Source organism: Protopterus annectens, chromosome 7.part0 (assembly GCF_019279795.1).
Source record: "Protopterus annectens isolate FY-2018-M chromosome 7.part0, PAN1.0, whole genome shotgun sequence".
In the NCBI taxonomy this organism is placed as follows: Eukaryota; Metazoa; Chordata; order Ceratodontiformes; family Protopteridae; genus Protopterus; species Protopterus annectens.
Genome location: NC_056739.1, coordinates 1,687,728,292 through 1,687,744,869, shown reverse-complemented (window position 1 = coordinate 1,687,744,869; position 16,578 = coordinate 1,687,728,292). Strand labels below are relative to the sequence as shown.

Below are 16,578 nucleotides of genomic sequence, written 5' to 3'. Positions count from 1 at the left end.
TACTCCTGCTTGGGATCTCAATTTTGTGTTGGAGAAACTCACTCTACAACCTTTTGAGCCTGCAGCTACTGCTGAGTTGAAATATTTATCATGGAAGACTGCCTTTTTTTTGGCCATTACCTCTGCAAGAAGGGTTTCTGAATTGCAGGCCCTTATGGCGGTTGAGCCTTTCTTAATCTTCCATAAGGATAGGGTATCTTTACGTACTAATCCTTCCTTTATGCCTAAAGTGGTTTCTAGTGTGGCTTTAAACCAAACTATTCATTTGCCTACTTTTTATGCAAATCCCCAAAATAAAGGGGAAAAGATTTTGCACACTTTAGATGTACACAGGCAGTTGCGCTATTATTTGGACAGAACTAAAGGGTTCAGGCAGTCTCAGCAGTTATTTGTTTCTTTTGCTTTGAGTTCTCAGGGCAAGCCTGTGTCAAAACAAACTATTTCTAAGTGGATTGGGTTTTGCATTACTTTCTGTTATTCCCATCATGGCAAAGAGATTCCAGTGGGGATTAGGCCTCATTCCACTAGGGCTACTGCCACTTCGACAGCTTTTTTGAGGGGGGTGGCAACCAAGGATATTTTGGAGGCAGCTACTTTGGAGTTCAGTGCATACTTTCTCTAGGCATTATCACCTACCACTTTACTCTAAATCCAGGGCTGGTTTTGCCACTGCTGTTTTGCAGGGCATTTTGGCAGCTCCTGCTTCCTTATAGTTTGGCCATCCTCCCTTACCTCTGCTTTGGGATTCTACCCAAGTGTAAGGACTGCAGCAATGTGAGATGAAGAACATAGTACAGTTTTGTACCTACCATAAATGTAGATGTTCGAAGATCCACATTGCTGCAGTCCAATTTACCCTCCCTCCTTCCCCTCTGTAGTTAGAGGTGGTTGTGTGGGTTGGGTTGTAAATATTGTGTATATTGTATATATTGTACATATGATTAGTGCACGGGTGGTTGGTTGTTTGCTGTCTTTTGGTTTTGACCTTTATTTTTTAGGGTCTTCTGACGTCTGGGGCAAGAAAAGACTGAGGATATGACGTCGGTCATGCGCATTTGTACCCTGACGTCCTGATGTCAGTCAAATGCGCCTTGACCGACGTCAGCCTTATACTTTGATATTCGGGCCGACCGAGGGACAGCGGACTACCCAAGTGTAAGGACTGCAGCAATGTGGATCTTCGAACATCTACATTTATGGTAGGTACAAAACTGTACTTTTCTCTCACATAGTCTCTCCTTTGCCTCATTTGTAGGTGGAAGGGAGAGGTGAGTAATTTCTTTAAGCTTGCTGGTTTATTTTCTCTTGATCGATATTTATCTCCACCACTTGCTCTATTTCCACATATATCTTTGATGTGCTCATAAAAAAAAAAATCTATGCCCAGTGTTACTGGGATGCATTTGCTTATTTATTGCTTGTTAAAGAATGTGTGTTTTTTTTTTTTTTTTGTTTGTTTTTTTAACTCTGAGGATCATGAATTTTTAGCACCTTTCCCTTCTGATGCGTTTTACTCAGGGGCTGGTACATTTGTATCTTTGCCCGAATAGATTTTGACTTTTCTGATGGCAGGATTTGTGGTATATAAGCAATGTGCTCTCTGTTAATAGTTCTTGCAGAGGAACAAAAGTCCATTTTCTTATTTATGTCCTCATGAAATTGATAGTTTGTTGCCTGTGGTATTTCGGTAATAAAATACAACAGATTTTCTCTCTGTGATCTGTCTTGTATATATTTTTTGGAAGAGGTTCCTCCTGCTTGGGAAGGCTCATGTTCTGTCATTCTTTCCCTTATAGTAAATTCCAACTTCTGCAAATCAGTCAGTTCATCTGAATGGTTATGTAGCATTTTCTCTCTTTCCCAGCCTTCTATAATTTGACTTTATCTATTCTAATGACACTTTTTTGGAGACTTCTGAATGCTTCTGCTTTATTTTGCCTTGTAGATTGTTGAAAGCTGTCCTCCCACACCAGGGGTACAGAGTGGTCTGCTTCCTGCTGATTGGCTGTGAGATTATTCTCTCCTTATTCTCTGATCGTTCTGTTAAATTATCCAGTTTATTTTACATCCAGACTTTGTACTTGCTGGCCAGTAATCAAATTATTCCAAAATACATTAGCGCTTATCAGCTTTTTTGCTGAATCAATTTTCACATTGTGATAGATCTAATCGATATGTTGCTCAGTCAGGCACCATCTCGGAATCCACCATTTGTAAAACCTTAATTCTTTCATGCTTATAGAACTATTCCTGTATTCCTAAGACTAATAAAAGAAAAAGCTAGGAGCCCGATTGCAAAACACTAATGATGGGAAGCTTTCAAATCCACAAGATTCTTTCTCAGCACAGCATCCTACAACTCAGACCTATGGCACTGTCAAAAACAATAGTGTCCCTATCAAGCCCATAGCCCTTATTCATAGCCCTGTCTTCAAAAACACAAGCACTTCTCCCTCATTTGTTCAGTTAAACGAGCACAGTCACGATCACTAGGTTCTCTGATTTTGCATACTTAATTGTATAAAAAAAATATTGTCACTGAAAAAAAAAATTTAGGTTACCTTCAACCAGCATCCGCGTGTCTGTCATATATATATATATATATATATATATATATATATATATATATATATATATATATATATATATATGTGTGTGTGTGTGTGTGTGTATATATATATATATATATATATATATATATATATGTAATATATCTATGTGTGTGTGTGTGTGTATATATATATATATATATATATGTATATATGTATGTATATATATATATATGTGTGCGTGTATACATATATATATATATATATATATATATATATATATATATATATATATGATCTGTCAATATGTTCAAAGTTTCACTACTTCGAACCCCACTTCACCAAGTCCACTTGTTCGAAGTAGTGAAGCTCTGAACATTGACTTCGGCAGTCGCACTACAGTGCAGAATGGGAATATTCCCTTTTCCCTGCTGTAGTGCGATCTTGGAGTTAGTATATTTAAGTAGGGGGAGTGTGGGGGGGCACAGCCCCTCACATGTGGGGGTGCAGGAGGGGCTTGCCCCCCCTGCAGAAACATGTTTTAGTGTTTTGGTTTTTTTTTTGGGTAGCCCGGGGAACTAGACTTCAGCGAAAGTGCACTTTCGTTTAAGTGGACTTTCGCGGAAGTGTAGGGTCTACTGCTCTATTTTGAAGTGTATTTTTCAATGTAGAGCAGTAGACATATATATATATATATATATATATGTATATATTCTTGCATTTCTAGCAATCCTGTGTGTGTGTGTGTGTTGCAAGCAAGTCTATTCGGGGCTACGTGGATGTCTAACATCACTGAAGGACTTTCTAGATTGTGAGACTTTTATGCAGCAATGGATAGAGCCAAACTGAATCATTCACTTGAGTTCAGTTGTACTTTGTGTGTAGCCTGTTTCACGGTTTCTTTCTTTCTTTTTTTTTTTTTTTTTTTTAATTAATATAGTTTATAATTTATTTTTCAAAAAGATGCAAGTTGACGCAAGCCTTTGTTTGGCTAACCATACTGAATTAGATTAATTTTAATTTCTTTCTGATTTTTGAGCATTTGTCCATCCCTGATTTGTTGGCTTTGTCCAGAATTATTGAGCAAAATGACGACCAGTATAAAGAAGCTGCTAATGATCAGAGGATGATTGCAGGTAAATCATTAATTTTGTTAGAATCAAACATTGTAGGTATGCAGCATTAGTTTGTGTATGTGTACGAGAGAGAGAAAGAGATTAGTAATGCACCATTTTGTTTGACTTTCATCTCCCACAATTTTCTTCCTTTTTGGGACTCTTTATGTATCCGTCTTCTGACAGAAGTGTTATTTTCCCTAACTTAAGTGCCTACTTTTGCTGGATTCTTTTGCAAGCTCATCAGAGATAGTCAGAACTACAAGTTGATGCCGATTTTTACTGAGAATTTCAATGTTCCAGGAGCGGTCTGTCCAATAGTTTCCTGCATATGCACATGTGAGTCTCTACATGCAGCCATAACATTTCTTAGCTGGTTCTAGAGGACTGTATTTTCTGAGTTGTACATTACATCTGCTAATAGTGCATTTCATTGCCTAGTTGAAATGAAATGCAGAATCTGAAAGTCAGTAAGAATGTAATCTATACATAGAGAAGTTTTAATAAATCCTAAGTTTCATCGAAGACCACTTGTTCTCTCTGCTGTTGTTTTCCAATAGCATTATCTACTTTTTGAGGCCTAACAATGACTTTGTGGGTAAACTAAAATTTCTTGCCTGGTTCCCCTTCAGTTAATTGAGGATGAACTTGGATGAAGGAATTATTGGTGCTTGTTAGCAATAACGAGTTTAAATGGATGAAGTAGTTATTGAATTGATTAACAAACAAAGCTCGCACTCAGGTTAGGAGTCAGTGGGATAGGTTGGCTTGATTGTCCTGTAATTAGAAAGTTTAATTGATGCCCTGGACACACTAGTAGGGTTTTGAAATGAGGAGTAGTATGACTTCTTGTCAGTTCTTATATTTGTTTAGTTTTTTTCCTATTATGCTTATAGTATGTTAGATTAGTTTGAGATTAGCTTCTAGACCAGTCCTTCCAAGCTTTCTTTCTGATGACTATCATTTTTTTTTTTTAAGATAACTATGGTGTAAGGTTAGTACTAACGGAGACATGAATTAAGGGTAGTGAGAAAAATATGATTAAATTCAGAGACAGTTTCATCTAAAGCAGGGGTGTCCAACCTTTTCAGTTGCAAGGGCCGCATTGAGTCAACAGACATGGTCTGGGGGCAAACGGCAAGTGAGGACCAAAAAAAAAAAAAAAAAAAAAAAGGTGTCTCACATAAACTGAAGAGCAAAAAAAAAAAAAGTCTCTAACGACGCGTCGTAAACTGAAGAGCAACAGATCACAGGTATATGCAGACTAATACAAAGTCGACCCACTGGCTGTATTGTAGGTGAATTTGAACAATGAATAAATTATTTGTCTATTTCGCCCCATTTACCATAAACACTAATGTGCATACTCCTTTACTTCTGCAATGATTTGGATTTTATTTTACATTTTATATCACAAACATTACTAGACATCCATGACTAAACAAAGCAATATAGCCTCACAATGAAGACTTGGCAATAAAACTTCTCTGCCCTGCCCTTGAAACTCACATTCATTGAAACAGCATTGAAACCCACATCCAAAAAAATGCATCTGGCCAGTGGCAGATAAAGATTACCTTTGGGCTGTTTTCAAATCATAGGCCCCTTGCCCACGAAACATGCATGCGTTCTTTGATGCTCCTTCCTGACTGTATTAAATTATATTTGTTATGTAATACAGAACATTTGTTAGAACAAGTTTTAAATTTATTGTTTTGAACATTTTTCAAGTAAGCGATAAAACAAAATGCATGAACCAGTGACGACAAAACTGCCCAGTTCAGAACATTTCCATCATAAAAATCTACTCAAACTTTCACAATCCACCAATATCATTAAATATGCACAATCTCTGCAGAAGTAAAAGTCATAAATAATTCCACATTAAAGAGATCTGTAACTAATGAAGAGGTTGCTTGCTGCTAGCAAACAATTTATATTTCGTTTAATTTACAAGTGAAGTGCCTGTTGCCCTTGAAGAATAAATTGCCTATGTTACATTAAAAAACTGATAAGCTAGTAATATTTCAATAGGGAATGGATGGCAAGTTACTAGGTATCTCCGCCAAAGGAGGACATTCTCAGGACTGCAGCATCCACCCCCTTTAAAAGTACAGCACAGTACAGTATCAGCAATCTATCTACAATACTGTGGGAGTAGAACCCACAGCCTTCTGCAGCAAAAGCGAGCAATACTACCTATGGTGCTACTAACAATGCAAGTAGACTTTGCTTAAGCAGCACTAAACTTCTCTTTCCCTGAAGAACTGTGCAGCACAAGAAATAAACAAAGTTTATTGAGGGGGGACAAAGGCCCAAAACCGGAGACACATTTAAACATTGCTTGTATAATCATAGAAAGTGGCTAGAATAAAATATTGTGTTACCATGTGTTTCCTGAAAGATAGAAGACTGAAATATAAATGGCTGTCATTATTAGTGAATTCAATTCTCACCGTTTTGCCAGAAAACCATATATTTCATTTGATTTTTATTTAAAATTTGTTTACTCGGAAAATGCCAAGTCCAGACTTATGTCTTTGTATTGTGGGAGGAAACTGGAGCACCCAGAGGAAACTTGCATAAATACAGGGAGGAGATGCTGACTCCACACACAAGTCACTTCAGCTGAGAATCAAACCAGAGAACCTCTTGCTGTGAGGCAACAACACTCACTGCACCATCCAAATTTTAAGAGGAACAGACTGAAAGTATGAGCCAAAAATTTCAGACATTCTGTGAAAATTTGTACAGTTGAGAGCTATAACTCCTTCAATCAGAAGTGGTGGTATGGGTAGAGAACCCAGGCTCTTGCCTATTGTACCCAAGATACAGGGTTTGAGCCTGAGTAACCTTACTTGCCAGGTATACCTACCTGGGGCATTACACACACACACACACACACACACACACACACACACACACACACACACACACACACACACTGTGCAAAGCCGCTTAAAACTAAAACGGTTGAACTGCTAGGATGAATGAATAAAACACACACAAAATTAGGATGAATGAATAAACGCACACTATGCAAAGCCGCTTAAAACTAAAATGGTTGAACTGCTAGGATGAATGAATAAAACACACAATTAGGATGAATGAGTAAAACGCACACATGATGCAATTAGAATGAATAAAACACTGAATGTATGCAAAGCTGCTTAAAACTAAAATGGTTGAACTGCTGTGGATACAACAGTTCACGGAATGAACTTGCACCAGAGCTAGTTAATAAATGTGAATGCAATTGCCAGTTAACATAAATACAGCAGCTGAACTGCCGTGGAGTGGATACAAATGGTTGAAAGAACAGAGCTTTGCATGAAACGAACATGCATCAGAGCAGCAATTAAAACTGAGACACTGAACTGCCATGGAGTATGGTTGAAAGAGCAAAGCTTTGCACGGAACAAACTTGCACCAGAGCCAGTTAGTAAATGTGAATGCAGCAATGGTTATATTTGTTAACAGTTGCTTACACACACATAGTTACATTAAACTGAATGCACCATAGCCAGACAGCCAGTTAATAAATGAGAATGCAGTAGTAGTACAGTTGTTTTCACACACACACACACGCACACACGTACGTTCAACTGAATGCACCACAAGAGCCAGACTGCCAGTTAAAATAAATGTAGCAGGGAATGCAGAAACGGTTGAACCAAACTAAATAAATGCATAATAAAGTGAGTGCAGCAACACCTCAATAAACTGAATGTAGCAAGAGCCAGTTAAAACTAAATACATGTGAATGCAACAAAGAGCCAGTTAAAACTAAATAACCGAATGGCGTGATTGCAGCAACTATGTGGTTTAAATAAAGAGCATTTATCATTTGTGATACGTTAGGGTTAGGATGCTGCACATTTCTGAGATCTTTGTAGGCTGTCTGCATTGCATGAATAAACTCAAATTGCAGTAGAAAGTGAAACTGCATCCTTTAACCAAGAAGAAAATTACTTAACTTACCTTTTACTGCTGGAGATGTTGTAGTGTAGTCAGTGTGTACTGTGAAATAAAATAAATCCTCTCTCTCTCTTCCCACGATCTTGCTCCTTCCTTCAGCTTTACCGCAAATATAAAAAATGACCGAACGGTGTTTTGGCGCATGCGCATACCAGCGGAAAGACGCTGGCTTGAAAAAAATGTGAAAAAAGTAAGTTGGCGCATGCGCAGAACAGCTGAAGTACGCGGACGTGTAAACACACGGAAAAAAAGTTACATTTCAATGAAATTTCAATTTAAGGGTCGTGGGCCGCATGGAAGAGCTCTGAGGGCCGCGGGTTGGACACTCTTGATCTAAAGGAAGAGATGTCACTTCAACAGTGACAATCATCTAAAGACCTGTGTTGACATTGCCGGGTGGTTGACATGATTCCCTTATCCTAGGATCAACATAAATGTTTATCATAAAGCAGTGCTACAGTAGTACTCTTATCTGTATGGGCCTACATCATGCAAGGGATGTGATAGCCAGTCAGTTTTCCAAAGCCTTTGGCTCCCCCCACACAAGCAGCTTCTCAGTGTGTGAAATGTACTTATGTTTCTGCAGATTGTAGTGAAAGTTTCTGTTTGTAATGCCGATAAGTGCCATGGTAAAACCTGAGCATGAGAAAAGAAAGTGATAACTGATGAGTGTGTAATATTTTTTTTTAACAGAGTTGCAGGTTGTTTTCTACTGGGTCAGTGCTATGGAGCTGTATTAAAAAAAAAAAAAAACTGGGGCGCACTGAAAATACTAGAAGCATTTTATTTTACAAAGTTAAGCGTGTTGATCTCTGAAGCATTTGGGTATCTCAACTGTGGAGCTGAGTTTCTCTTTGTTTATTTTGAAATGTATACGACCACGGGTCATCCATTTTTTTTAACAAATATATTTTGCAGAATTGTCTGTTCTTTTGTAGTAGCAGCAAGCAGAGACAGGTTATATGAAAGACGTAAATGCACTAGGCACACATTATTGTACTGAAGTGACTTTGCCTTAGCATTATTCTGCGATTATGTATTCTTTTTTCACTGAAGTAGTAAACTGCAGTTAATTACAGACTGAACAGCTGATGTCAGTTGGATAAAGTGAGGTTATGGGAAGGTACAGATTGCCTCTTACAAAAAGTGGGAAAAGTAAATAGGTAGGCCAGTAAACTGTGTTCTGATTACTTACATGTGTGTATGTAAGTGTGCAATTTCCATAGGAAGTTACTAGGCTATCGGCCCTGAGGCCCTTATAAGCCTAGACAAGAGTTTAGCCCATGTTGAGACAAGTCAGCACCCAAAGCCCCTGTCCAGCAGGGACACAGGTGGAATCCCAGGGGTGTTCATAGGTTGGTACTAGGCTATCGGCCCTAGGGCCTATACAAGCCTAGCCATAACAATTCCCTGGCTATTTCTTCTGTTTCCCATCCACTTATCCAGGTTCCACTGAAAAGGGGTAATGAGGTTCTCTGCTTAACATGGAGAGAGGGAGTCTGTTCCACAGATGGGGGAGTCTCTGGGACACATCTGTCCTGCCAACAAGTCTTATTGATGTCATAGACCTGGGGGAGTCTCTGGGACACATCTGTCCTGCCAACAAGTCTTATTGATGTCATAGACCAGGTTGAGATTGTGCGTGCAGGTTACTCAAGTGGAGCTTGACTTGCGGATATGCAGCAGTTCCATCAAGGCAGAGTCTGAGATTGCTTTGTATGCCAGACAGCGGTCACCTCTGAGGAGTCTGCTTGAAACTGAGTAGAGGGACATGGCTTTTAGCCTATCTGTGTAAGGTAGATGTTTGAGGCCCTAGATTCTTCTGGTGAGGAACCTCTGTGGTCTCTTCAGCTGCTGCATGTACTTTGCGAGGTACATGCCAAAGGGGGCAGTGTACTCAATAATTGACCTTATAAGGGAAGAATACAGGGATGTTATGACCTCCTTGTCCGTGGATGCGATGCCCTTACTTATGAGCTGGGCCATGTAGAAAGCTTTCCGTACAACTGAAGCAAGATGGTGGTCAAAAGCTGGTTGCTATGAACCTGGGTGCCCCAATCCCTCACAACTGATTGCGTGCTTAGGACGTTATTGATGTGAAATGTGGGGATGTCCCTCTCCCCAAAGGGGATGGTGATGCATTTTTTGGCATTTTTGTTTATATATTTATCCATGAATGGATGGATGCATGTTTATCTGTATATGTAAGTATATATGCATAATGTAAACAATGGCAGCTGTTTAGGTGATTAAGGAAGAGTGAAGAATTCGAGTAATTTCATTTGTTAGTTTTCTAAATGTGTTGTTCAACCTGTGTTTTTTTACAGTCCTGCAATATGAAGCTCTCTTCTGTAATTATAGCTGATAATTTTATTGTTGGTGTTGCATGATATTCAAAAAAATCTGCAATCAGACCTTGTTCTAAGTAGTCATGTTTTCACTTAATTTCCAAAGCTATTTCAGTGTTTGGAATATATAAATTAAGTATTTTTTACTCTTTTTGCTATTCCCCCGTTTCTTTTCCAACTCTACTTAACTGCTACAGTGATGACATAATTGTTTGAAAACATTGTTAGTTGGAATGTGCAAGGTGAAAATGTGACTTAATTTAGATACTGGTCATGTGTGTGTGTGTGTGTGTGTGTGTGTGTGTGTACCAGGTTAAGTAGGCAAGACCTTGTCTTAACAAAGCCAATCTAGGATAGGTCATTTCCGTGATAATTTGTTCCATGGCTTTGCATATTACACTTGTCAGACTGGGTCTGTATTTCCCAGGAGCAGTTGATGGTCCACCCTTATGAAGAGAGATAACCACTGCAGCCCTCCATTCACCTGGCACGTAACCTGTTTTGAGGCTGTAGATCTGCCTCAAGTGATCTTGCTAGGTCATGTCTTAGGCTGTTTATGAGGCAACCATTGATGCTATCGGGGCCCACTGAAGCAGTATTTTTGGCCTTAGCAAGTACCTCCAGGACCTGCTTCCTGTTAATAGTTTGAGGGGATATGCTAGAAGGGATTTCACACAGGGTAGTTTGGGGGGGTAAAATTATAGTTAATTTATCAGGCAGTAAACTTGCTATGTCACCCTAGTCATTGTGGGTTGTGACATTTACCATGGGTTCTGCGTATACATATATAGATATTTATTTACAATGTATGTAACTATCTAGATAAGGTGGTATATATATATATATATATATATATATATATATATATATATATATTTAGATAGTAATATAGATGTATGTGTAGATGTGTAAGCTGTATGTGGGTAGATATAGGAAAACATAAAGATATGTCAAAGTAACCAACTCATTGTAAACTTGAGGTGTTATGGAAACGTGTATGTTTGTGTACTTTGGCAGTAGTCTCTGTGGAACGGTGGTCTCTGTGTAGGTTAAGGGCGGTGCTGTATGAGGAGCTGTGGTCTCTGTGAAGGCTGAAGGCTTGATGTCTGGGTGTGGTAACTGCCTGTACTCTTAACAGGTCTTTGATTTTTTTCTGAACACCAATGATTTTTGCCCACCAGTGTTGGCCACAGAACAAGAAATTATACTTTCAGCATCATTTACTGTAAGTCACAGTCTGCATTGAGAATGTACTGACCATTCCATTAGGCTTACAGTCAATTGTTATTTTTGGACTTTATGGGTTAGTTGACCTTGTTAACAAATAACTTGGTTCTCTACAAAGTGTTGCATTTCCATTTCCTCTGTAATGAATAATTTTCACATATTGACGGGTTTTTTTTCTTACTTCCAATTATTATTATTTATTTATATTGCCTAGATGTGTTGGATACAGAAACTGTAGTTGTACTTGCAGCATACATTTACTGTACATCGCAATCTGCATTGAGAATGTACTGGTCACTCATTAAGCCTACAGTCAGTCAGGATTGTTGCTCTTTGAATTAGTTTTTCCTTAGTACTGGCAAAAAACTTGGTTCTCTAGAAAGTGCTGCATTTCCGTTTCCTCTGAAATTAATAATTTTTATGTAATGCCAGTGCTTTTTGCTTCTGACCAGCAATGATTTTGTTCTTTTTGCCTAGTTCTGTTGGTCACAGAACATGAAATTATACTTTCAGCATGCATTTACTCTATGGCATAATCTGCACTGAGAATGTACTGTTACTACATTAGTCTCATAATCAGTCAGGATTGTTGCACTTTATGGGTTAGTTCTCATCAGTGTTGGCAAATAACTGATGATTACTTTTTTCTCAAATGAAGTACATTTTGGCAGGTATGGAAGCTATAAAGAAGTGTGCTTGTATATGTGGATGTGCTGCATTAATACTACCATTTGGCAGATATTCAAACTTTAGTGATAAGCTATGCATATTAGCATAATTGTACTTCTGTACATGTATCTGGCATGTTGCACTTAAGACATATTGTGATTCAATATTTTACATATCAAGTCACTAGAGAGGATATGAATGGCACATCAGATGAGTTGGGTAGTTGGTAACACAAAAATTTTTTTCTTGGCAATGTTGTAAGTATCTGGCATATGTCAGTAATTGTATTAGTAATGTGAATGATAGGGTGATTACATTTATTTCATGGTATCAAATGAAAGCTGTCATAATGCTGCATGAGTTTTCACTCATAGCAGCTGTCTGCATACTACCATTCACCAGCTATTCAAACTTGTAAAGTAATAAGATATGCATATTAGCATAATTATATTTCTGTACATATCTCTGACATAATGCACTTGGACGTATTATGATTCAGTATTTCACATACCAAGTCACTAGAGAAGTCATGGATGGCTCTTCAGCTCAGTGGGGTACTTGTTAACACAAAAATTGAGTTTTTTCATGAAATAGTATGAGGGTATGGCGTATGTCAGTAATTATGTGACAAGTTTAAATTGTATTTCATGATGTTAACTTTTGCAGCATTATCTAAGCTTTTATTTATCACTGAAAGCAGCTGTCTGGCGTATTGCTCTTGGACAGATTGTGATTCAGTATTTTACATGCCCAGCCACCAGAGGTCATAAATGGTTCATTGGATGAGTCGGGTGTTTGGAAACTCAAAAATTATATATTTTTTTGAAAATATTGAGTATATGGCATGCATTCATAATTACATTAATAACTTCAGCCAGAGGGTTTTTACATGGGAGTCCATGATATCAACTGAAAGTATATACAATACCTAAAAAACTTTACAGTGATAGTTGGTGTCTAACCAGCACTGCATGGCAGATATTTGTGTTTGTCCATTAGATTTTCAGATATGCAGTGTTCATAATTATGCATATTCTTCAAAAATGGAATGCCATCTACAAATCTAATTTGAAGTCAAATGAAGAGCACATCTCCTCCAGCAGAAGTCACACTGATAGTTGAGAACTGTCTTCTATAGTTGCAGAGATATTAATACTTGTTTGCATAATAAGTGAATGTGTACATTATTTCTGTGTTAAATGTAAATGGTCTGTCTAACAATATCACCATTGTGAAGAGGAGTGTGCGCTGAGTAACTCTTGTATTTGAACTTTTTTTTGGTAAATTTTATCTTTAGGCAGTGATGTCCTTTTTAAGTTGCATCCCATAGGTTTCTGTTACCACTTACAGGATCAGCTTCTGCCCTTGATGATCTGCATCCTCCACATGAGGTCTTTGATGTGGTCACATACCAGTATATGGCATTTATGAATAATTTTGTTTTGCAATGAGTATATATTTGTCTTCATCTCATTGTCTCTTCTGTCCACCATGCAAGCGAATGCACATAAACAAGTATCTACTATTTTTTGAGACAGACTTTCTAAACAGGCTTTTTTTTTCCTTTGCTGACCACAGGTGCATGAAGCTACAGCCAAGTTGCTGACAGCAGCTTGGTCCTTGCTTAGATCCCCTGCTATCCTTGCTTGGTTTCAGCCATCTCACTTGACTTTGCTGCATCGGTTGCGCAGATTTTAATTCCAAATGGTCATACATCGTGTTATAGAATGTGGAGAACTAGCATTTGCCTTCCCAAATAGTGAAACCTGCTGCTTCATGCAAAAGGAAATAATTCCTCCGTGATAGTTTTGTTACCCCTTGTCTATCTCCTGGGTTGTGAAAGGCTCTTAGATGCACTTAATAAGTAGCTTTTTAAAGTTTTACATATGCTTTTGTCATTTTCTGTAGAGATATCTTCAAGATATTGTTTGTTATATGATGATTGTTGTACAATGGTCTTAGTGGTTTTGCCTTCCTTCACTAAGAAAGAGGTTTATTGATTTGGTTAGAAGGGTTGATTTTGTGTCATTAGCATGTTTTGTTAACTATGTTATAGAGCTTGCAGGAATTCAATGTGTAGTCTTATTCAGTGCATAGCTTTACAAATGTGACATGAGCAGTCCTTTCTGATTTTACATGGGATTCTGTTGCGAGTTTGTTAGCCTTTTCTAACTTATCAGTAGTGTCTTCCCCATTTCATTCATTGGCCAGTGCAGTTGTCATGTTATGAATTTTTAGGTACTATAGTTTTTGAGTGCCTGAAGAGTTAAAAAGGAGGTGGAAATTCTTAAGAGGAGTATGCATAACTTTCCTCCCTGATCAAGTGTCAGTCGAACTTAACACACAGGATGTGAATTACCTGGCTTCTAGCATGGAATTTGCTACATTAAGCCAGCAAGTGTTTCTTGCTAAATGCAGTTGTGAGTTACTATTTAATTGACCACATTGCTATTATGTCCATTTGTAGCTTAAATACACAAAGATATTTGATGTCAAAAGAACCGCCTTTCATTTTCAGGAGTAGTTTTGCAGCAGAGAGAAGCTGCTCATAGCCACAGGTGGTGTCTTGGTGACAGTTGGCTAGTATTTATAGCAGTATGCTTTGCGTTTACAACATTGTATTAAATAAGTATTTTGACATTAGTGGGACAGGAGTTTATTTTCCTTCTTAATCATGCAACTGCCTGGTCACCAGTTATCTTTTCATCCTCTACCCCTCAAAGGTGATTCTGTTGTAAGGGCATGCTTTAATGAATTACTCATTTGCATAATTGGTAATTGAGGGCATATGTCACTGACTCAAATGATCATCATCATGTAGGAGTCCCCCAAGTGTCTTGTGCCCCAAGGTGGATGGCACATATCCCTTTAACACCTCTCCATGTTGTGACTACTTAAAACATTCGCATTCAAGTTCATTTATTTGAGTGTTTTATATAAAACACTGTAATAAGATATTAAAAGAATAAGTCATACCTCTCAACCTCTGAGAGCAAGAAATCTGGACAGAGTCATAAATAACGGGGGGGGGGGCAATTTTTAAATAATGCTCTTATAAACTTAGTTGATAAAATAGGATTTGCATTAGCATGAATTTTATGATGGGTATAAAGTCTGATTCTGAAATGTATGTCATTATTTTCTTTCTTCAGTCCTCCAATCATTTGCCAGAAAATCACAATTTTACTGAGAAACGGACCAAAAATATAAAGAGAAAATCTGGACATTCTGCAAAAATCTGTACAGTTGAGATGTGTAGAACAAGTAAGGGTAACTAATGAGACTTAAAACAAGGGCAGCATGTTAATTGCAGTGGGGTTGGGCCAAAAAGAAGAACACATGGGTTGCCTTCTTTAGGTCTGTAGCGTTTATGCCAGTGGCACTAGCATAGCACTAGGACATAATAGTGATGTGGTACTCTGTGCTGGATTGCACCAAATCCATTGCTGTCTGATATGACACTGCATCAGTATAGTTTTTGACTCTTTTCACTGGTAAAAGTTAGTGAAGCAAGCTTAATGATAGCAGTTTAGAAATGTACTTTGTCAAGACTTTTTAGACCAAATAATTTAGGAATCTGAACATTTTTTAATACTTAAAACTGGTACAGTTTTCAAAGGGTTGTCTCGAAAAAATGTCAAATATGTAATTTTTAGTCCTCTTTAAGCCCCGCATTAGGATATTGCACAGTTAATTTCAGAAAATGTTTGAGGCTTTCTTATTACTTACAGCTGTTTCATCTTTTTACAGATACTGATGATCCTGAAGTGGTGCAACTCAAGTGGACAGAATTGTCAGAAACAGAGCAAAAACAGTCTCCGTTTAGGGTCTACCCACTACGGCGCACTGTCAGCAGGACATACTCAAGAAAAAAGCTGCTTGATGAAAAATATCACTGCTGAAGGGATAGCATCATAATCTGTACTGGTCAACAACATACATTTTAGGCATGTCTTTTATGAAATGGATGAAGCTACTTAAATGGATTTTTTTATTTCATCAGATAATTCCAAAATATTTTTAACCATTAAACTAAAATTGTTTATTTAAGAAATGCACAGTCTTCAGGTAAAATATAGGACTGAAGCTTATCTTGTAACATAATTATAATAATTTTACTGTTGTAGTTCATGTCTTGTAAATTTTAAGTGTTGCAATGTACAGTCAAACAGTTTTGAAATACTTTCCATAGTCTGGATTTTATTTCAATTGTTTTGGGATACATGTATGTAATTAAGCGCACAGTGATAGTTTAGTATGTGATGTATAAATGAATTCAAGAATAATGAAATGTACATATTAAGGTGTCACGTTATCCCAAACCAAATTGTATAGAATTTTGTACAGTTATATAGCCAAATAAACTCTTATTATTTTATTGCTATGTGTAGATTATCAGATGCTATCTGCAATGACAGTAACCTTAGTTGGAAGAGACATTAGGGGAGCTGTCATGTGACTTTATTTTCTCTTTTTGGAAATTGGGACAATGTTTGCTGTGAAACACTTCAGTAGTTTAGCCTATCCTCAAGTACTTGAAAGGAGAAATCAGTGGTATCCATTACCTGCAATGAGCCCAAAGCAGGTCCAAACTAGCTTTTGCTGTGCTTTGCAGCTCTCCCTCAATCCTTTGACTGAAAAGGGATGTATCTGAAGGCTTGTCTTCCTCTGAAGATAACCTGAGGCCCCTGA

The 16,578-nt window shown here is 37.7% G+C and overlaps 1 protein-coding gene across 1 annotated transcript in view; it reads left to right on the top strand.

The window, feature by feature from the left end:
* TICRR (TOPBP1 interacting checkpoint and replication regulator) overlaps positions 1–16,264 on the top strand; it is a 3,405,639-nt gene extending 3,389,375 nt beyond the window's left edge. Inside the window, exon 24 of the mRNA XM_044078205.1 lies at positions 15,637–16,264. Within this exon, the coding sequence (XP_043934140.1) occupies positions 15,637–15,788 (152 nt within the window). The 3' untranslated portion in view covers positions 15,789–16,264. The remainder of the gene's footprint in view (positions 1–15,636) is intronic.
* Positions 16,265–16,578: the final 314 nt, after the last annotated feature.